Source organism: Procambarus clarkii, chromosome 45 (genome assembly GCF_040958095.1).
Source record: "Procambarus clarkii isolate CNS0578487 chromosome 45, FALCON_Pclarkii_2.0, whole genome shotgun sequence".
NCBI lineage: Eukaryota > Metazoa > Arthropoda > Malacostraca > Decapoda > Cambaridae > Procambarus > Procambarus clarkii.
Genome location: NC_091194.1, coordinates 6,089,225 through 6,112,463, shown reverse-complemented (window position 1 = coordinate 6,112,463; position 23,239 = coordinate 6,089,225). Strand labels below are relative to the sequence as shown.

Here is a 23,239-nt window from a genome sequence, read left to right as displayed (position 1 = left end):
TAAATGTTCGAGTAACCTTTCCTCTTGTTTAACGTGGGACATTTTACAGAACAGACCAATCAATTTAAAGCTTAGTCAAAATAAAAGCACAGTAATACTGAAGACTATACATAGACTGCAAAAGGTTAGGTGGGTTGGGAAGGTTTTGTACATTTTTGGTTCGGCAAACGGTAGCATTTTTTTTTTAATGCTTCTGCTTCTTTCCAAACTCCCCATTCCTGGTGGTTATGCAATTCTGCCTTAGTATGCCCCCTAACTTATTTAGTCTTATAGACGCATTCCTTGCTAACTCTGCTCTAAAGATACTGGAGACAGTTATATCAGGACCATGCTGAGCTAAAGGTACACCTACCATAAGGTAAGGTAGGGTAATTATCAGGAAGAGGTGCTTAGCAATTATGACCATATAGCACCTTAAATGAATACGAGGGTAAGGATTTGGGATGCAAAAAGGTAAGGAAGAGTGCCCAATCATTTGGATGATCCAGGATTTAATGCTGACCTGCTTGAAGCTCTGAAGGCAGCAGTGCAGTACAAGCACTGTGGGAAAAAGTACTTTTGTTAAGATGCTTTTACCTCCTCGTGGTCTAATTTGTAGTGCGTGCGCCTGGGAAGTCTAGGCGAGCACCTAGAAACCACAAGTTCTTGCAATTTCATTGGTTAAGAAATTACGATTCTTGAATCTTAAAGTTAGATAATGTTAGCACATTAAGTGCTTTTAGGCCCTCTGAAAAGGGGGGTGGACCTAGGGGGCCCCTAGAAGTATTGGACAAATTCCATGCTTTAACTAATTGGATCCAGCCCAAATGTGTTAGGTTATTCAAATTAAATTCCACTGCATCGTTATATAAATGTACACAAGATTAACCTCATGTTGACAATGCAAGATCAGAGCATTGCTGAAAGTTGCTACCGTTGCGTTTGATATCGCTGTCTTGTCATTCTTTCCTATATAATTTACCTGGGATATAAGAAAAAAACCCCACACACATTTGGATTGTAGTAATGTGCTGTGTGCATGTCAATCCTACAATATTTCAGTATGAAGACTACTTACCTCCACCACTTGTGCAGTCTCTTCTGCAGCTGGGGCTTCCTCTTTTTGTTCCTATATTTTAAACAAAAAAATTAAGATGCACATTGCAAAAATCAAGTAAAATCAAATAGCTGAAGTAATTATTTCAAACTTGACGAAATAAATATGACTGCTTCAATTATTTCACATTTGCTTAAAGAAAATACCTAAATAATTGCTTATACAGTATAGACATAAATGTAAAGATAAAGCAAATTTGTCAGCAAGCATGTAATACAAAATATATATGGCATTAATTTTCCCACCATTAGAAAGCCCAATTAGCCTTAAATTTTATTAAAAACCACTAAGCATTAGATTTAGCTGGTTAAGTTAATTCATGATGCTTATTTTACTCCAAAACTGCAGCCGAGCTAAACGACGTTAAGTGTCAGCACCCAATGTCCGAATAGGATGTCCCTGGGTACCCCGAGGTGTCCATTGTCTGGATAGGATGCTCCATAGACATCCAATGTCCTTGTGGGATGCCTCAAAACATTCCCAACAGCATTCCCTGTCTACATGGGATGCCTGCAATTCATGCCAGCTCTTCACACACTACGCATCAAAATAAACATACTTTAACAGGCAAACATCTATTTTTAGCTGCTAAAAAATCTGCATGGCATCCTAATAACAGTGCATTAAATCAATCAATACTGAAAATTGTGAAATTTAATAAATTTAAGTCTGGTAGCGTTCTACAAAAATATCGCCAAAAATACTATGACAAATACAAGCAAAAGTTTAGTGTCAGCCATTTTGTTTTCAATGGGTTGCGTCTTCAAAGTCTGGTTGGTCTACTCGCACATTCCTACGCTATGTGAAGGAAAAACTCCAATAATGTGGGGTTTACAGTACAGTGACAGTTTATGAAGAAGCACCTATGGGAGTAGACAGTTACTCCTAATGAAGCTCACAGGGAAGAAAACTACATATTTGTTCCAAGCATAACATAAGATTAAAAAAAAATCTTGAGTTGGAAGTTATACCACAAGGATACATGACATCCTATCGAGGAGGGCACTGCCCCAGGAAGTGGTTATACAATATATACCTGCTCGGTAGCGTGATGGCAGTTGTCACAGGTTCCATCAGTTGACGTGACCCTTGCAAGAGCTCCACATTGTACGCAACCCACCTCGCTCGCCTCAACAGGCTCGGGTATAGCACATACTGTGCTCTCAAACACGCTCGGAGTGGTTTTTTCCATTTCTGTAGCAAACTCTCCGAGTTCCCCCAATGTCTGGCAAGTTTCCTCTAAAGCCAAGGCAGAAGAGTTAGTTTCCTCTAGGTTATCTTCTAAAGACGATGACTGCCCATTGTTAGTTTCACACACAGGAGAGACTGCTACTGTTAGAGGTTCTTTTACTAAGGGAAGGGATTCAAAAGATTCCTGGGTACAGGAACAGGATCTCTAACTGAAGTGTAAGAGGGAATGGCCTCTTTGCTTAATTCAGATACCTGAGAAGCCTTCTCTGCAGATTCCACAACAGGCGCCGATTCCACAACAGGCGCCGATTCCACAACAGGCGCAGATTCCACAACAGGCGCAGATTCCACAACAGGCGCAGATTCCACAACAGGCGCAGATTCCACAACAGGCGCAGATTCCACAACAGGCGCAGATTCCACAACAGGCGCAGATTCCACAACAGGCGCAGATTCCACAACAGGCGCAGATTCCACAACAGGCGCAGATTCCACAACAGGCGCAGATTCCACAACAGGCGCAGATTCCACAACAGGCGCAGATTCCACAACAGGCGCAGATTCCACAACAGGCGCAGATTCCACAACAGGCGCAGATTCCACAACAGGCGCAGATTCCACAACAGGCGCAGATTCCACAACAGGCGCAGATTCCACAACAGGCGCAGATTCCACAACAGGCGCAGATTCCACAACAGGCGCAGATTCCACAACAGGCGCAGATTCCACAACAGGCGCAGATTCCACAACAGGCGCAGATTCCACAACAGGCGCAGATTCCACAACAGGCGCAGATTCCACAACAGGCGCAGATTCCACAACAGGCGCAGATTCCACAACAGGCGCAGATTCCACAACAGGCGCAGATTCCACAACAGGCGCAGATTCCACAACAGGCGCAGATTCCACAACAGGCGCAGATTCCACAACAGGCGCAGATTCCACAACAGGCGCAGATTCCACAACAGGCGCAGATTCCACAACAGGCGCAGATTCCACAACAGGCGCAGATTCCACAACAGGCGCAGATTCCACAACAGGCGCAGATTCCACAACAGGCGCAGATTCCACAACAGGCGCAGATTCCACAACAGGCGCAGATTCCACAACAGGCGCAGATTCCACTTCAATAACCTCTGGGGCCGAGGATGGAGTTATAGTTGGGACATCGGTCACAGATTCCTGGACAGGGCTGGATTCAACATCTTTAAGGATTTCTACTGGTGCAGAATCTTGAATGGCAACTGGTTCTTCTGAAGGGGCAGGATCCTTAGTGGGCCCAGGAGCTACAGCCTGTTCAATGAAAGTATCAGGTGCAAAATGAGCATCAATTGGCTCAACACAAATAGGCTCAAGGGTTTCCACTGGTGATAAAGGCAACGTTATAATACCACACTCTGAGGAGACTTCCGGTGCCACTTCCACCTCTGTGTGCGAGGGAGCAGGGGAGACTTCAGATTCCGAGACCTGTTCGGGCTGAGCGAGGGGGGCAGTTTGGTTGGCCTGAGGATCAAGGGGGGTGGGGGTGGGGTGGCCGGGGGAAGGGGGGCGCTGAAGGGTGATGGAGCTGCCTCGGATGTCGCCTCCGGCAAGCTCTAAAAGGGGGCAAGTGGCAAAAGGTAAACATACACCACTAGTATGCTAGGCATTTAACCCTTAAACGGCTCCACCGCAATCTGCGATTACCTCTTGTGCATTAATCGCTAAGTGGGATTTTTATACAAGTTTTTGTGAACTATTGTGTCGCACGCCATGTAGGACTTGAGTCGAGCCGTTTAAAGGTTAACTAATCTGAATAATTAAGCCACCCCTACATACTCATGTGGCGAGTGAATGCCCACTCATCCTCCACAACTCAACATTCATCTGCCAAAACACTAACATTCTCAAAGTAAATTCATTTCAACTTATTGAAAGTTTAAAGCAAAAAGGAAGTGAGAAAGATACAAGTTGTTTCTGAAGTATAAATAGCTAAGCGCTGATACCATTAAGGCACATGTAAGCATACTGTACTTTCCATGCTCTCAAAACTTTAAAGATTTTAATATTCTTGTGAGAAATAAAGATCAAAATCCAGTTTATTATTGCAATAACATTCTTACATAAATGGTGTACTCTTGTTTACCATAAAATTGATCAAACATATTACACTTGTGTTAGTATTTGAAGGTCCATGCTCTTCCAGTATACGACATTTGTCATGTTAAAAAAAAGGAGGGGGTGTAGGTCATTCTACGCAACAAGGGTGGGAGACATTACAACGCAATGATCATGCACAAATTTCCATGTCGTTTTGCCGATAGTACTAATGTTTTAAATTTCTTTTGTTCATTTCTAAGAAGCCTTTATTTTTTTATTTTTTTTTTGAGGGGGGCAGAGGAGAGGGGGGGGGGGGGTTGGACAAGTCAAATGAACAGAAGACATGCACATTACAGTGAGTGCATTAAGTGGGTGCAGCAGTGGAATGGAGACTCTTGCCAAGACATTACATACATTTCCCTTCAAAAATTTATATAATACATATTATATAAACTTAACAGTAGAAAATCAATGCAGCCAAGGCATCATGTATCGCTATTGACGATACATAGCGGGTCAAAATAACATCTAGCAAGTCAAGGTCAAGGAGAAAGTCATTACAGCAGACAACTTATACATACATCAGCTAAAGTGTGCAGGAAAAATAGGGCAAACTGAATCTTTTATGATTTGAGAAGCGCATTCAGTTTAGTATGAAATAACTAGGAACAATGATCCATGCAATTTATAATACTGTATCTGTTAGTCAAGAAAGTTTTATTTGGTGGCACAAAATGCAAGGAGGAAGCATCACATGGGCCATGTACCAAGTTTGTGTGAAGTAATTGTAGTCCATCTATAGTTATTTCCAAAGGACTAAAGAATGCCCATTACTCCTACATTGCTCAAATTGTCCATGTTAAAAAGTGCACCTCCATGTACTATTTATAAATAGCTATGCCCTTTAGGGGTCAACTAACATTAAACAAGATGGACTATAAATCTCAAGTGGAAATGTAAAGAAAGCAACTTTGTGATTGTGTGTGTTAGTTATTAGTGCGCGTGTACACCAACCAGCTGCAGACACTCACGAGCAATAACGAGCGGTCATATCTGGCTTATGGAGTGCATACTAATTGGATCACAGTAGCAGCAATAGCAACACTAATACAGGGTTAATTACACCCAACACACACGATGCCCATGACAAAAACGAGGCGACCACCATATTAACACTAGAGGGGGAGTTAACTGATCCAAGTGCAAGCTGAGTAGAGGCATTGTGTTACTGGTGCAGCACACAGGACAACACCTTACCTCTTCAACCGGCGCTGCTGCTACCACCACCACCTCCTCCTCCTTCGGTGCTTCCTCTACTGACGCAGCTGCTGTATCTTCCTCTTTCTTCTCTTCCTTGACTGGTGCCACCTCTTCCTGCTTCTCTTCTGCTACTGGAGCTGCAGCAGCTTCTTCCTTCTTCACTTCTTCATTCTGTTCTTCAGCCTTAGCCTGTAAATAAAAAATAAATATTTCCAATAACGGTATCAAAATTTTTCAAGATGAAAATAAAATATGGCAAAGGAAATTTGTATCTAAAGAATTGCAGCAAGCTAAAACAATAATCAGAAGAGCATAAAATTAGATTAGGTCCATAACCTTGACCAGGAAGACAGGTTATACTGTACTCTACTGTGAGAACAGCTTCCTGGAACCCAACCCATCCTCGGACCAAGTCCATTCTATCCAGCTGTCGACCTCAAAGACGCATTCATCAATCTGAACTTCTCAAATACAAAATTATAATTATATATTAGTATATTGTGCAAATTTAAGCACTGGTTAGGTTAGGTGTTTATGTTCTGTTGGTGATTATTTGTAGTGCGTGGGTGAAGCATTTACAGCACTGTAGTTTGAACAAAGGTTATCAGCGAAGCACTTTTTCCAGAAGTTGGACGTCATCAGTTGAGAGTCTTGTGTAAATCTTTTTTCATTCATAAACAGAGGGTTTGGTGGGTGCATGGAATGTACTTTGGGTCTTTGGAGGATGGGCTGTGGAACCATCACATGGTCACCAGGTTTGAGGCACCTGGTTTGGTTCAAGATCTGTTTTGTGTCAGGTTTGGTGATCTATATAGCAAGGAGTGTGGAGGATATGATGTTAGTGATGTGAGTGGACTGATCAACCGAGTTGTGGTTCTTAAGTCCGACTGCATTTGGCAGCATTTAATAGTCCATAAACCAGTTGGCCCGAAATGGTGTGATTTGACTGGACGAGTCAAAACTACCTGAACTAACTACAGACGAACATTCCACACTACCACTTTTCCTTCTCCTGTAACCTCCAACTAGGCTAGTTGGCAAAGCATATAGAGCTAGACCCTCACTTTCTCCGTAGTCACCGACAGGCAAGTAATTATCAAAGACAGTAGAAAGTCACTGACAGGTAAGAACACTCCACCTTTACATATTACTAACAACTGTGCAATATCATTACTGTACTCATAATCAAAGGAGAGACCTAAAGGCCATTGTTTGAAGATGTGATTGCTATTCAAACACACACAATATCCCGCTTGATGGGGTTCTGGCAGTTTTTCTACTCCCCAAGCCCAACCCGAGGCCAGGCTTTGCTTGCGAGAACTTGATCCACTAGGCTCTTGCTTTGAGTGACCTGCAGGCCCACATATCCACCACAGCCCAGTTGGTCTGGCACTTTAAGAAAACTACAGTATCTAGTTTTCTCTAAGATGTCCACGGTTGTTCCGGCAATATTTCTTGTACCTGTAGTCGCTGGAGAATGTTGAATAACCTTGGACCTCTAATGTTTATACAGTGCCCCCCCTGCTCTTCACTGGCTCTATTCTGCATTTTCTTCCATATTGTTCACTCCCGTATGTTATTTTACTGTGTAGATTTGGTACCTAGTCCTCCAGTATCTTCCACTCGTAAATTTGACATCTCTCATCTCCTTTCTAGTGAGTACATTTTGAGAGCTTTGAAACAATTTCCAATAATTTAAGTGCTTTATCGAGTCTATGTACCTTACCTTACCTCGAGATGCCGTAGATGGTCTCTGTACTCCCTCTATTTCAGTAATATCTCCTGCACTGAAGGGGGAAGTGAATACTGAGCAGTACTCAAGACTGGACAGCACAACTGATTTGAATAGTACAACCATGGTGAGGGAATCCTTGGATTTTAAATCATTTTGATGGAATCATTTTTCTGGCTGACAATATTTGTTTGCTCATGCTCCCTAAACATTAGGTCGTCAGACATTATTCCCAAATCATGGACATGGTGCTTTCCTACTATGGGCAAATCTGATTGTGCTTTGTACCCTGTATTATGTTTAATGTCCATTTTTACCATGCCTGAGTACCTGGCATTTATCACTGTTAATCATCATGTTTTGTTGTTCTGCCCAGTCAAAAACTATTATATCTGCTTGTAGACTTCAATGTCTTCACAGAGGTAATTTTCATGCTGATTTTTGTGTAATCTGCAATGGATGATACGAAGGTGACTTGGATTTTTTACTATCTGATATGAGAATAAGGAAAAGCAATGGTGCAAGGACTGTACCGAGATAAAGAGCTTTCAACGGCACTGATTGTTATATGTTTGACTGTTACTCTGTGCATTGTTAGACAGAAAATAGAGTATCCACTATCCTACTTCAGTTATTCCCATTGACCTCATTTTATGTGCTATCACTTCATGGTCACATTTATTGACTGCCTTTGTAGTCTCTGTATACCACATCTGCATTCAGTATTTCTTCCAATGCCTCAGTGATTTTGTCATAGTGACCAAGGAGCTGTAATAAGTCATTATCTTCCCTCTCTAAATCCATGTTGGCCTGGGTTGTGAAGGTAAGTCTATAAGAAGTGCAGGACCAACCAGGCTGTGGTGGGTATGTGGGCCTGCAGACCACTCCAAGCAAGAGCCTGATGGACCAAGCTCTCAAGTCAAGCCTGGCTTTGGGTTGGGAGAACTTCCAGAATCCCATCAAGCCAGTATCAAGCAGGTATCCCTTGTGGTAGAGGGGCTGTCTGCTGATTTAAGCACATCTGGTATCTCCCCAGTGTCCAAGCTCTTCATCCACACTATACACAGTGCCTGTGCTACTGGCACTTTGCATTTCTTTATAAATATTTAATTCCACGAGTCTGGACTCAGGGCTGAGTGCATGGCATGTTGTCAATTTCTCTCAAAATATGCATGGTAGGTTTGGTTGCATAGCAACCAAGAAGCTTGACCCAACAAATAACCAATTTCTCATACATGAAACTAAATGAATGTACTTTTTGGACCGCCCTTGGAGTTAATACAACAAGACGGTAGATAAGGTGAAAAGTGGTGTTGGGCAACTTTACCCATTTAGATCGAGAAATCAAAACATTGCAGGATGACTCTTTAACCTGTGTAGATTTACCAGTGCTGGAAGCTGATGGTCCATCCCAGACCTCCCTCCTAGTGGTAAGAGGGGGGAAGGGATGAAAACTAACCCAGCAAGATGTTAACAAGCCATTTTCTCCTGGGAAACCGAGTCTCAGCAACCCAGCATTGATCACCCTATTTACATTAACAAGACCCAGTAGATGCATGTGATTATGAGCTAACCCCCCCCCCCACAATCCAGTCATCCTAAGAATTTATGAATAAACAAACCTACCATGCTAAACAAACCTACCATGCTAAACAAACCTACCATGCTAAACAAACCTACCATGCTAAACAAACCTACCATGCTAGACAACCCTCACCTGGGCATATTTACTAACAACTGGGTGTGGTTGTCAACGTAAGTAGAGTACTACTTACATGGGTTCAAGTGTGCTTACTATCAGTGACTATAGAGGGGGGGGGGGAGGAAAGATGATCTTTGCACTTTATGCACAGCTATCCAATTAATCGTACCTAACATACTAATTGCCCCTCTCAATACTGTATTAAAGTTTATCATATTTCTTTCAAAGTTGTGGATGGAATCATGCTTCGACAACCTCTTCCTTCAATGCATTCCGCTTTCTCAGAAGAATTGAACTTTACACGTCTTCGACTATTGCATACAGTATTATCGATTTTTAATTTAAAAGTGCTTCCTTTATCCACCCAAAGATCTTTTATGGGTACCAACAATCACATCACTCATTCATTACTCTGTCCATTTCTCAGGTAATTCTCACATGTCCAAGTCTGGGCACCACAGCAGACAATCACATCTGTAATATCCAGGTATTATTACAAAAAATTCATCTTTTAGAGATACCATGTACAAGGTTTTAGCAACATCATGCATGGATAGATGGATGGATGGATGGATGGATGGATGGATGGGATGGATGGAATAGTTAATCAAAAACTCAACCATTTACGAAACAAACTTTCAAACAAGGCGGCCTTATTTACATTTATTAAAAGGTTTATGAGCTTTGAATCTTCACAACAAGATTATTATTGTTATAATCAACCTCGCTATGTTTTGGAGTTCATTAAACTGTTCAATAAATGTAAAAGCCGCCAGGAATGAAAAATATTTACAAGTTTGTAGAGTGGGAACGCATAAATGACTACTTTATGAACTATGAAATCATACCGGAGAGACTACTGCCGGAGGGTCCATGGGTACTATGATCAATGAACTTCGTCGAGAGCTTGTGGAGGTGATGACACCAAGTAGTTACGGCCTCAACTGTATCTTCCTACACCAGCCACACGACTTAAGACCTCGCTGTGCCCCCCCCCCCACCGAGCCCCCCAACCTCCTCCAACACTAGGCCCCTTCACCCCCCCCCCCAACACACACACACACGACCCCACAATATCTGAGCCACGCCCATCGCACCTTTGAATGGGCGAGCACCCGTCTAGTGACGGCGTGCGGAGGCGTGTGATGGTATTTGAAGGAGGAAGATGCTTCCTTCAGACGTCTACACCTTCCTACAAAGCATGCCATACGACTAAATAGATAGGTAAACTTAGTGATGGTTGTAGGTCTCTGTGCCTGTGATTGGAAATGGCTAGCAGGTTTAAATGTACTGTATGGTACTGGCATTTATATTCATAAAAAAAAATACATTAAATTCCACCGTAAATAACTTTATTCACTAGCCGCAGGTTTATTCAGGCTCCTATATTGTGTGAACCGATTGATAAAGATTAAGCCACCCAAGAGGTGCAATGGCAATGAATAGCTCTTAATATGTACACACCTTTTCAAATTCACAACGATCTCCCGTCACGCAGGGTACAGTCGCACCTCCACAGATCTCCAGTATCATCTATTGATACTGGTAATGGCTCAAAAGGGCCTCCACTTACGGGGTATTCATGCCCGTGCCACCTTCTGGGTGGCTTAATCATCTTCAATCTTCAAATTCATTTGTACTCTTTCACTGAAAACCACAAGTATGAAGGCCTGGTGCGGGCTTGCCGACGCTCTGGGTCTGGGATCTTCCTACACCAGCCTGAGTCTCGGCCAGCCCGCGCCAGACCCAGAGCGCCGCCCAGCCCGCCCGAACTAAGACCAGATTGCAATGATTTGTAACAAGTCATGAATAACACTACACTATGTAGTAATATGCAATGATTTGTTCAAGTCATGAATAATTTAGGATCCCGAATGAAAAGGGTTCAGTTGCTTGTATTATGAAGAGCCTAACAAGGTAGCCACCCCCCCCCCCCCAAAACACGCCCTTTGTAGGTAGTTTTAATAACTATTTCCGTGCGTCTTAAGAACCAGTTGGCTCTACGACAGTTGGAGCATGCCAAGTTGACTTTGGAGTGTGATCAAGGTGTGGAGTAATAAGGAGGAAAGGCAGGGGGGGGGGGAGGGTATATACCATGGTGATAATCAGGTCACTCTTGACACTGCCCAACATATCCCAGGGTATGGTTAAATTGTACCGTAGACGAGATGCATATTTAAACAATTTCTGCATAATTCGGAAAACAAGGGGCTGGTTCCAAACCTGCACGCACAAACTACGCCACACGGGACCAGAAGAAATTACGGGATATGCAATATTCCCCCCCCCCCCTTTTGAAAAGCAGATGCACAATAGGCACGCTGAGAGAACTATCATTAAAGGGTCCAAGACATTTTAGTGACAGCTAGCCGACCTAGTGTTCAAAATTACTTGGTAAACCCCCCAAAGGATTCATCATTTAATCGATGCTCGTAGTCAGATTCATACATTAGACTACGACCAGCGGCGTCCAACAGCCTGGTTGACCAGACCACCAAGCAGGAGGCTAAACAGTATTACCGACAGACCGGGCCGCGAATACGTTGATCCACTCGACCAAGGGAAGGCGACCAAGAGTAAGGCATTAAGCATCCTAACACTTGGATGGGTTAGGCTCGGCTAGACAAGGTTGGGATGTATCAGCTTGGATTGGGCTGTGTTAGGGCTAGGTTAGGGCTCGAAGCCCGCAGGCAAGTCTTCTCTAGTAGGATGCGCCAGCCCCACACCTGGGGCCCGTGTACCCCCCTGCCCACTATTTATTACTTTCCTGTCCACATCACCACGTGCCTTCGACAATTTATTGCCCAAATGCCCTCGCAATAATGTATCAAACTGTCGCAAAACATTTCCGCAGTGAAAGTAGGTTAGGTAAATTGGCAGTGCAAAGTTGTTTGGTTAGGACTAGAATTCAAGGATTTACACAACGTCCTTGATGGGTTCTGGGAGTAGTTCTACTCCCCATGCCAGGCTTGACTTGTGAGAGTTCGGTCTACTAGACTGTTGCTTGCAGGCCACATACCCACCACAGCGCAGTTGGTCCGGCACTCCTTTGAGAAAACTGCCTAGTTTTCTTTATGTCCACGGTTGTTCCGGCAATATTTATTATGCTCCTGAGAGGATGTTGAACAACCGTGGCACTTTACGAAACCCTTACATCTCTACAATTATGACTGCTAATTTACCTTTATTAAACGGTTAATAAGCTCCTAAGCCATACATGCGTGTTTATATTTATAATAAAAGTGAATTGTGAATTTTCAAAGCTCTTAAGTTGGGGCCAGATTCACGAAGTCGTTACGCGAGAACTTAGGAAAGTTTTCGTTATTACCATTATCGTGAGCGGTTACGTCGGGATTCAGGAAGGCATCTTATGATGATCACCATTTAGCCGATCTTAAGACGACGACACTTCTAGCTTCGCGCTACCACACCTCCAGGCTAGTCGTAGCTTTAAGTATACCGCATATAACTAGTTGGGAGTTGGTCCACTACACAAACCCGAGGATAGAAATTTAATAAACAAAACATTTCTGCAGGAGTCTCAACTGAACGTTGAGGAGTCAGCTTACTGGGGGGGGGGGGGGGGGGGGGGGGGGGGGGGGGGGGGGGGGGGGGGGGGGGGGGGGGGGGGGGGGGGGGGGGGGGGGGGGGGGGGGGGGGGGGGGGGGGGGGGGGGGGGGGGGGGGGGGGGGGGGGGGGGGGGGGTGCTGCATCCTGAGTCAGTAATTTGCCTTTTGGGGGGAGGGGGGGGCCTCTGTACAGGCCTAATATGTATATAATAAGAATTCATGGTGTCGGGGACAGGCAGCCTGTGTGTGTATATAATATATATATATACACATGTTTATATCGAGCCCCCCCTCCCTTCACTCCCAGAGGTCGAATTACTGACCCTCCGAAAGATGCAGCGCCACAAAGAAGCTGACTAACTCCTAGGTACCCACACTGCTGGGTGAAGAGGCGCACTAGGTGACAGGAAATGTGTTCAATCATTTCTGTCCCGCCCAGAATTCGAATCCGGAATTCTCTTATGAGTAGAGAACGAATCCGACTGATACAGGGCAGGCCAAATTGCTGGATACGTTTCCTTTCATCTGATGCCTCTAATTCACATACCAGTAAATATTTAATTGTTGCGGGTTGCATCTTGGGTGGAGGTCGGTAGCTGACCTAGGTGGTCCTGAATAAACCTAACCGCAGTCTTCCTGTCCCAGATAATTAAACTTTTCCGCCTTAGCACACCTTCACACATATATATAACGTGTCCATGAGCCACCGACGCCCTTGCACACACACCCACCACCTTACATTCTTATAAAACGATCAAGGCAATACCTCTGGCATTGGGTACCCCCGGCAAGGTAATTGCGAGAAGGTTAAGGTAATTATGAGGAAAGGCGCTAATACAGTACCACTGTATAGCACTTGGAAGGGATGCGATACAACATGGGATGAGGATGGACTAGAAGAACAGTGCCTACCCACTTGGACCATCTAGGATGGAACACGGAGGGAGGCCGTCGCTGTACCGGCCAGACCAAGAGGTTGGGTTAAGTACACACACCACTACTCCAGACGCGCACAGCAGTCTTCCAGGTAGCTCACACAAAGAAACTTGTCATCTAAAGGCAAGATAAAAGGTCTCCACAAACCACGGTTACAATGAGAGGGAAAAAAATGTCTAGGGCATTCCAAACTCGAAAAAAATTACAATTTTATTCAAAAGTTGGGTGACGCATTTGGGCACAAGTCAAGAGTGCCTGGGTACGTACGTTTGTGCCAAGCACTCGAGCCTGGGTGAGTGCATGCGCATTGCAAACCAGGAAACCCAATGGGCTATTTTTAGGTTCTTTCTTTCTTTCCTCCGGCCATCATCCTACCTGTAATATACCTGCCAGCGGCGCCACCTGCCAATATTAGTATGTGGTAACTACCACAACACCGCCGCGGTAACTACCACCCCATCCCAAAATGTACCACTAAAACACTCATGTTGCTAATTAAGCCGTATTAAAGGAGGTTGTCCAACTACACAGCATAAAAGCCTAACATGGGACCAAAACAGATGCTGGTCGAGCCTTGAGGCGTACGGACTAATGGCATTGTTTACACGCCCTCTCATGAGGCCGCAAAATTGCTGAAATAATTATGCAACATATTTAGACCCTTCCGAAGTTATATTTACACCGAGAAAACCAAGAGATCACCTAGATAAACTTGCTTTGCGCGGGAAACGATGGCCCTTTAAAGTTGGCGCCAATTCCCAGTGATGTAACACCGGGGTCCAGCAGTAAACACTGTCAACAGATCTAACAGAGGAAAGCTTGACCAGGTGACGTGTCCCGCTGGCACCAGCCCGCGAGTAATGGTGGTCAGGAATCTAGGCACCACTGGTTTTAGCTCCTACCGAGCCACGAGGGCCTTCCTTGATTGAGAGATGGGGTGGGGGGGCCCCCAAGGCGTGGGAGATGGGGGGGCCAAGGTGTGGGAGACGGGGGTAAGGAACGACAGGAGGGGAAGAGGGGGGGCCAAGGGAGTTGGGATGCCAGAGGTACAGGAAGGAGGTGCCAGAGGTACAGAAGGAAACATTAATCTGGAATATAGTGCGAACTATGATGGCAGGCCGCCATCATAGGCCGCCCTGTTGACGCTATGTGCGCACTTTTGGAGCCAGGTTAAGCTTACCCGGAGGGAGAGAGCTGCCAGTGTTCATAATGTTCACATTTCAATATGTTCATAGACAAACGCCGTGCAGCGCGCGCACACAGATGCTTATATATAGTCTTGATTATCTATTATTACCGGAGGTCACATTATGCGAAGTGGGAGGTAGAGTAGTGACGGTTCTATTCTGAATGTCCTTCCGTATCTTGCGTTCCAGTATGCAGTAGAACAACATACTGGAATGAAAGATACTGAAGGAAATGTAGAATAGAACCAGTGAAGAATAGAGGCGCCTGAGACACAAACAGAGCACTGGCTGAACATCATGGGTCCACAACTGTTCAACACACTCGACAAGCATTAGAAAATTGTCGGAACAAGGTAGATGTATTCAAGAGGCACTTAGATAAATTCTTACAAGTGCCGGACCAACCAGGCTGTAGTGGATATGCGGGCCGCTCCAAGCAACAGTCTGTTGGACCAAGTTATCACATGACGAGCCTGGCCTCAGGCCGGACTCTGGAAGCAGAAGAACTCCCAGAACCCTCTCCAGATAGGCTCTAGGTCTACCTATTGGTTACCTCCTCTGGCTTCCAGGGATCAACGTCCCCAGCGGCCCAGTCTCTGACCAAGCCTCCTGATTGGTGATCTGGTCCCTCAGCCCATCCTCCTAAAACGACAGTACTGAAAGCAACTTTAGGTCACACCAACCGTACCACATCTAAAATGTTCACTTTTATATTACTGAATTAGCCCAAATAGTAGCCTGGAAATTCTGAAATTTAACTAAAGAACCTAGCCTAACGTAGGTTAGGTTCACTAACCTAGGCTAGTAAAAAATACCTTTTCCACGCAATCCTAGGTCTAATGCATGCCATATAATGTAGTGAATCTATACGTGCTATACTAGACCTAGGAATGTATACATTGGGTTCTTAAGGGCACTCCCCTCCCCCCACCCCTCTGATAAATTAATAGTACAAAAATTTTCTTGGGGTTCAGAAGTACGTGTCGGAAGGTTACCAAATACTTTCTATAACTACCAGGAGTACATGGTTGAGGCTCCGTCGTCTGACAGTTCCCAGAGCAATAGTCTTAACCACTGTAGCTGGTCGGTATAACGACGGCTTCATTATAGGGTCGGTGTTCAATCCCCGATGGTGTGTGCAAGTTGTTGTTCAATACCATTACCTTACCCCGTCCTCATTCTGACCTTCCTTACTCCTATGGTTTACGTTTCTGTATTGTGGTTTTCTAATGCAAGACGCCCCCCCCCCCTCCCCTAATCCAATAGTCCAACCATATAATTGGGTGGAGACGACCGAGTGCGCCTGCAAACTGCGCACCGGTGTGGGTCAGTAAGTGATGGAGGTGGTGGCGCAGATAAGCCCAGTTGACATATTTGACAGTGGAATACCGTCCCGTACTCGGGTGGCCAAGCCAACATTGGCTACGCACTTTTGTCGGCGCACGCGCGCGCCATGTCTTGCTCCCTTGTCCACGCAGAGCATGAAGGCCAAGGGGAACAACCACGGCTTGGCCGGGTAGTCGGGCATGGGCAAGCGGGGCGACAGATCACCAGTATTGTGCAGAGCTAAACAAAGAAGAGAAATGGGTGTGCCCGGGAGGCTGAGGATGGGTACGATCCCAACATGTAGCTTCAATATTTTAAGAAATCACGTTTGTGTGACGTATTAGCGTAGGACGACACCAAAGTAGCCAGCGTTACCTTTGCTTCAAGCGTGGGGGAGGGAAGCAATATATTTTAACCTTACTACTATATGTAAATGGTAAACTGGAAGACCGGTCCAACATTGGCACAGTAAAACACTGAATGAAATGATATCAAAGGAAATGCAGAACAGATGAGGTGAAACGTAGGTGCATCCGGAATACTGTAAGATCAGAGGTCCGCGGTTGTTCAATGCTCTCCCAGTAAACAAGAAATGTGCTGGAACAAAGGTGGAGAGAACATTTGTGACGTTCCTGCAGAAAGAAGTTCCGGACCAACTGGGTTGTGGTAGATGTGGGCCGCTTCAAGCAACAGCCTATTTGGATCAAGTTATCACAAATCAAGCCTGGCCCCAGGATGGGCTTGGGGAGTACAACAACTCCCAGAACCCACGCCAGGTGTGGGTTTTGGATTAATCAGAGCAGCTGCTGCACCCCCCCCCCCCGCCCATACATACATACATGAGCAGCTTCCTGGCACCCCTCTCACCTATTTTTCGACCTTGGCGATAATGACTATTTTCGACTTCCACATCCCACCCATGATCTCCCCCCCCCCCACTGTATGCGTACCTCCCCCTCCAATTTCTTTATCTACATTGATGGGTAAACAATTTCTCAATATAACTTTATCCTCATTTCTTAATATTAGTCTCGCCCTTTCCGGTGTTCTAATCCAGGATATTCATTATTAGTGGAGAAATTGACTGTCTAAAAGTTGTGACAATATTTGACAAGTGTGGACAGCCCTCAGGGACCCTCAGCACGCCTTCCCTAAGCTGTCAAGAGTTAAAAGTCATAGTTAAATTTAAAGGAAGGCTACTTAACACTTAAATATTTGTGAGCCGTCCAACCAAATGGCCAATGAACATTTTACAACGAACAGTTGACCCCCCCCCCCACCCCATCCTGTTAGTGGACAGACTTAGACAGATCCCACTTTTTTTGGAGGGGGGGGGGGGGGGGGGAGAGTAAAGAGGAAGGAGAGGCATAGGTGAAGGGAAGTATAGAAGTGGGAAATACAGTGAGAGGTATGAAAGCAGGCGGGCTGTCCGCCTTGCTGACACGATGTGTGGGTGTTGGCAGCTAAGCTAACGCTTGCTCTCTTGTCAGGGAGCTGTGAGTGTGTGAGAGGTTCTTCACATGCTTCACCATATATGGATGTCTATAGATGAATAATGTTGTAGCATTCATATACACACTCCGATGCTTCCACACAAGTTTTGTTCTTTTGGATGTCGACAAAACGACATCCCTCCGAACCAACAAACAAACCAACACCCCTCCCACGCCAGAGGCCACACAAAGCGAAAAATCCCCCCCCCCCCCTTCTCCCCACAGTGGTCTCCCACGCCCCAACTCCCACTAACACTCCGCATTAAGCCTACGCTTGATGCACCTTCAATTCTACACGAGCTTTAAGCTCTAAATAAATAAGGAGCAACAGCTTAAATCCCGCAAGGAATATCTTCACCTCGAGACGCACCGGTGTCATGATTCAACACGTGAACGTATTTTACACTTACAGGTCAATCGGGACTTTATTCCTACGTGAGACAGCGAGCAATGACGTCTGAGAGACGTGGGATCGTGAAGGCCTCGTTCACATTAAACAGTTTACGAGCTTTAAAACTTCATAACCCAAGGTTATTATTGCTATAAACAACTTTCGTGTACAACCAAGGGCCTCCGAGTTCATGAATTGTTTAATGTTAACAAACCCGCCATGACTGAGGAAAGATGTACGTGTTTCGCAAGTTGTGTAAATAATGAATCCTGACCCTGGTTTCATCAGATATGTGACAGCGCTGGCATAAGGCTGTCGTCATGTGTTCTGCCTCAGGTGGAGACTGAACCCTTCCAGTGAACCAGGAGTCTCCAGCTGCTCACAATGTCTCAAGGAATCCCGCCCTTCTCTCCCACAAACACTGTACTCATCTAGTTGTATACAACCACTTCCACACCCACTCACGAGTAACCCAGTGACCACCGTCTGTTCGTATCTCGGTGCCGTTCCTCCTAGTCAGTCTTCCCCTCTTCCTTCCTTCCTTCGATGTCATTACAAGAACTCCCAGGCGCACCACAGGTAACAGCCTGGTTCACCACACCATCAAACCACACCCGCTACACAATGAATCCTGGAACCATCCCAACGTAGGTAGTTACAGGATAGGGGGGGGGGGGAGGGTAATAAGCTAGTACTGTAGTGGCGCTCTAGAACTGTAGGAGAGCGGAGTAGTCATGCTGGTTGCCGCTTCATAAATGCGCCAACGCCTGGTACACAACAACAAAAGTACCCAGAAGGCGCGAGTAAAAAATCTACTCTAAAATTCTTCTAAAACATTATCCTACACTACCTTACCCGTAATGTGTTTCTCGAGTTGTTCAACTGCACAAACTTGTGCTATAGCTTACCACTGCTGGTCTGTACACGTGGTTGGAGAGAACAGCGCTCCTGGTACCCGTCTTGGAGGGTGGGGGAGCTACAGCCTTCCCTGGAACACTACCACTCTTGTTATCTACAACCACCTCTGTCGAGGCAGCATCCTCGACGTCAGCGCCTGCTTCCACTTCAGGCTCTGGGGTAGGGTCTACTACAGAGCCTTCAGCGGGAACTCCGGACTCTGGAGCATCAGCCGTAGCCTTCATCTTTGTCCTTTCCGCAGGCTTAACCTCTGCATTCTCTACGGCCTTTACATCTGCTTTGTCCGCGGCTCTAACTAATGCCTTCACAGCCTTAGTCTCAGCCTTCTCCACAGCCTTAGCCTCGGCCTTCTCCACAGCCTTAGCCTCGGCCTTCTCCACAGCCTTAGCCTCGGCCTTCTCCACAGCCTTAGCCTCGGCCTTCTCCACAGCCTTAGCCTCGGCCTTCTCCACAGCCTTAGCCTCGGCCTTCTCCACAGCCTTAGCCTCGGCCTTCTCCACAGCCTTAGCCTCGGCCTTCTCCACAGCCTTAGCCTCGGCCTTCTCCACAGCCTTAGCCTCGGCCTTTACCTTCTCTGCGTCTGTGGCTGAGGTGGCTACAGAAAGTGGAACCTGGCCGCCTCGGCCCTGGTCATCGGGGAAGAAATGCTTGCAGCGAAGTATACCCTTGGGGGTCTTGGGGGTCCTCGGGGTCCTGGCCGACTTGGACCCCGTCCCTGAGCGGTGGATGGACCAGAAGGTGCAGTAGCGACAGGAGGTCGGGTGAGCTTGCTGGTACTTTACACCCACCATCACGACGAAAGTTAAAGACTTAAGAGGTACAAACACAACCTCAATAACTATGGCAATTATCCTGAAGGCGGGTAGAGTGACCAGCGAGCACCAACGCCAGGCTTAATGTGCAAAGCTGCGACAAGTGGGGTGGCCCCGCCACGGGCCAGCCACCTAACACCAGACATATGACAAGGCAGGTTGGAGAATGAAACACGGGTTTAGTCACAGTGCTTCACCTCAACCGGTTCCCAGCGCGCACTTTACTTCAGACACAAACGGCAACGCAAAGCCCACTTCTCACCTCCCTGCTACACGCAATTATAAATCTGAAAAGTTGATAATGTTATTCTTATGTAGTTCAATAAACTCTTGCCAGTTTACTATACAAAAACTGGCAACATACGCGGTTTATACGTGTATGTACTTTAGCAAGATTGCTCAAGGACGGCCCGAAACTTACTTCCTCACTATGCGCGTGTGCGTGTGTGTACTTGCCTAGTTGTGCTTGTAGGGGTCGAGCTCTGGCTCTTCTGTCCCACCTCTCAATTGTCAGTCGGTTGAGACGCCGGGGACCGGTTCCCGACTAGGGTTCCCTTGCAAGGCAAGGGTGCCGCCCATCTCCAGGGACTGACTAAGTGTCCACAAAAATGTAAGATAGGCATGAGGGCGTCGCGGAGGGAGGAAGGAAGAAGGTATGCAACAGGTTGTCTGACTTGTCTGCTGTCTGCAACCTTAAACCCAAGTCCCGCAGTCTGGCGCCCGACCCCCCCCCCCATCGGCGTCCACCCACATCACTCCCGACGGTCGAAACTTGTGCGCAAGAAAATAAATAAATAAATTATATATATATATATATATATATATATATATATATATATATATATATATATATATATATGTCGTACCTAGTAGCCAGAACTCACTTCTCAGCCTACTATTCAAGGCCCGATTTGCCTAATAAGCCAAGTTTTCCTGAATTAATATATTTACTATAATTTTTTTCTTATGAAATGATAAAGCTACCCTTTTCACTATGTATGAGGTCAATTTTTTTTTATTGGAGTTAAAATTAACGTAGATATATGACCGAACCTAACCAACCCTACCTAACCTAACCTAACCTATATATATAGGTAAGGTTAGGTTAGGTAGCCAAAAAAAGCTAGGTTAGGTCGACGAAAAAACATTAAACATTCCTTGCGGGATTTAAGCTGTTGCTCTTATTTACTTAGGGCTTAAAGCTCGTATAGAATTGAAGGTGCATCAAGCGTAGGCTTACTGCGGAGTGTTAGTGGGAGTTGGGGCGTGGGAGACCACTGTGGGGAGAAGGGGGGGGGGGGATTTTTCGCTTTGTGTGGCCTCTGGCGTGGGAGGGGTGTTGGTTTGTTTGTTGGTTTGGAGGGATGTCGTTTTGTCGACATCCAAAAGAACAAAGCTTGTGTGGAAGCATCGGAGTGTGTATATGAATGCTACACATTATTCATCTATAGACATCCATATATGGTGAAGCATGTGAAGAACCTCTCACACACTCACAGTCCCTGACAAGAGAGCAAGCGTAGCTTAGCTGCCAACACCCACACATCGTGTCAGCAAGGCGGACAGCCCGCCTGCTTTCATACCTCTCACTGTATTTCCCACTTCTATACTTCCCTTCACCTATGCCTCTCCTTCCTCTTTACTCTCCCCCCCCCCTCCAAAAAAAAGTGGGATCTGTCTAAGTCTGTCCACTAACAGGATGGGGTGGGGGGGGGGGGGGGGGGGTCAACTGTTCGTTGTAAAATGTTCATTGGCCATTTGGTTGGACGGCTCACAAATATTTAAGTGTTAAGTAGCCTTCCTTTAAATTTAACTATGACTTTTAACTCTTGACAGCTTAGGGAAGGCGTGCTGAGGGTCCCCGAGGGCTGTCCACACTTGTCAAACATTGTCACAACTTTTAGACAGTCAATTTCTCCACTAATAATGAATATCCTGGATTAGAACACCGGAAAGGGCGAGACTAATATTAAGAAATGAGGATAAAGTTATATTGAGAAATTGTTTACCCATCAATGTAGATAAAGAAATTGGAGGGGGAGGTACGCATACAGTGGGTGGGGGGGGGGGGGAGATCATGGGTGGGATGTGTAAGTCGAAAATAGTCATTATCGCCAAGGTCGAAAAATAGGTGAGAGGGGTGCCAGGAAGCTGCTCATGTATGTATGTATGTATGGGCCGGGGGGGGGTGCAGCAGCTGCTCTGATTAATCCAAAACCCACACCTGGCGTGGGTTCTGGGAGTGGTTGTACTCCCCAAGCCCATCCTGGGGCCAGGCTTTATTTGTGATAACTTGATCCAAATAGGCTGTTGCTTGAAGCGGCCCACATCTACCAAAACCCAGTTGGTCCGGAACTTCTTTCTGCAGGAACGTCACAAATGTTCTCTCCACCTTTGTTCCAGCACATTTCTTGTTTACTGGGAGAGCATTGAACAACCGCGGACCTCTGATCTTACAGTATTCCGGATGCACCTACGTTTCACCTCATCTGTTCTGCATTTCCTTTGATATCATTTCATTCAGTGTTTTACTGTGCCAATGTTGGACCCGGTCTTCCAGTTTACCATTTACATATAGTAGTAAGGTTAAAATATATTGCTTCCCTCCCCACGCTTGAAGCAAAGGTAACGCTGGCTACTTTGGTGTCGTCCTACGCTAATACGTCACACAAACGTGATTTCTTAAAATATTGAAGCTACATGTTGGGATCGTACCCATCCTCAGCCTCCCGGGCACACCCATTTCTCTTTGTTTAGCTCTGCACAATACTGGTGATCTGTCGCCCGCTTGCCCATGCCCGACTACCCGGCCAAGCCCTGGTGTTCCCCTTGGCCTTCATGCTCTGCGTGGACAAGGGAGCAAGACATGGCGCGCGCGTGCGCCGACAAAAGTGCGTAGCCAATGTTGGCTTGGCCACCCGAGTACGGGACGGTATTCCACTGTCAAATATGTCAACTGGGCTTATCTGCGCCACCACCTCCACCACTTACTGACCCACACCGGTGCGCAGTTTGCAGGCGCACTCGGTCGTCTCCACCCAATTATATGGTTGGACTATTGGATTAGGGGAGGGGGGGGCGTCTTGCATTAGAAAACCACAATACAGAAACGTAAACCATAGGAGTAAGGAAGGTCAGAATGAGGACGGGGTAAGGTAATGGTATTGAACAACAACTTGCACACACCATCGGGGATTGAACACCGACCCTATAATGAAGCCGTCGTTATACCGGCCAGCTACAGTGGTTAAGACTATTGCTCTGGGAACTGTCAGACGACGGAGCCTCAACCATGTACTCCTGGTAGTTATAGAAAGTATTTGGTAACCTTCCGACACGTACTTCTGAACCCCAAGAAAATGTTTGTACTATTAATTTATCAGAGGGGTGGGAAGAAGAACTTAGAACCCAAACCTATACATTCCTAGGTCTAGTATAGCATAGCACGTAGATTCACTACATTATATGGCATGCATTAGACCTAGGATTGCGTGGAAAAGGTATTTTTTACTAGCCTAGGTTAATGAACCTAGCCCACGTTAGGCTA

The 23,239-nt window shown here is 45.8% G+C and overlaps 1 protein-coding gene across 9 annotated transcripts in view; it reads right to left on the bottom strand.

Annotated features, from left to right (window-relative positions):
• Positions 1-19,808, bottom strand: part of LOC123769798 (fibrous sheath CABYR-binding protein) — a 225,839-nt gene extending 206,031 nt beyond the window's left edge. For 2 of the 9 annotated variants that reach the window (XM_069301292.1, XM_069301291.1), the window contains exons 1-3: positions 18,871-19,778; positions 5,624-5,815; positions 1,058-1,108 (exon numbers count right to left, since the gene is read on the bottom strand). In XM_069301292.1, coding sequence (XP_069157393.1) covers positions 1,058-1,108; positions 5,624-5,815; positions 18,871-19,671 — 1,044 coding nt within the window. In that variant the 5' untranslated portion in view covers positions 19,672-19,778. Of the gene's footprint in view, positions 1-1,057; positions 1,109-2,539; positions 3,581-5,623; positions 5,816-9,908; positions 10,062-18,870 lie in introns of those variants that run through there. The other 7 variants (XM_069301295.1, XM_069301297.1, XM_069301294.1 and 4 more) reach the window with 7 other exon arrangements.
• Between the last annotated feature and the right edge of the window lie 3,431 nt (positions 19,809-23,239).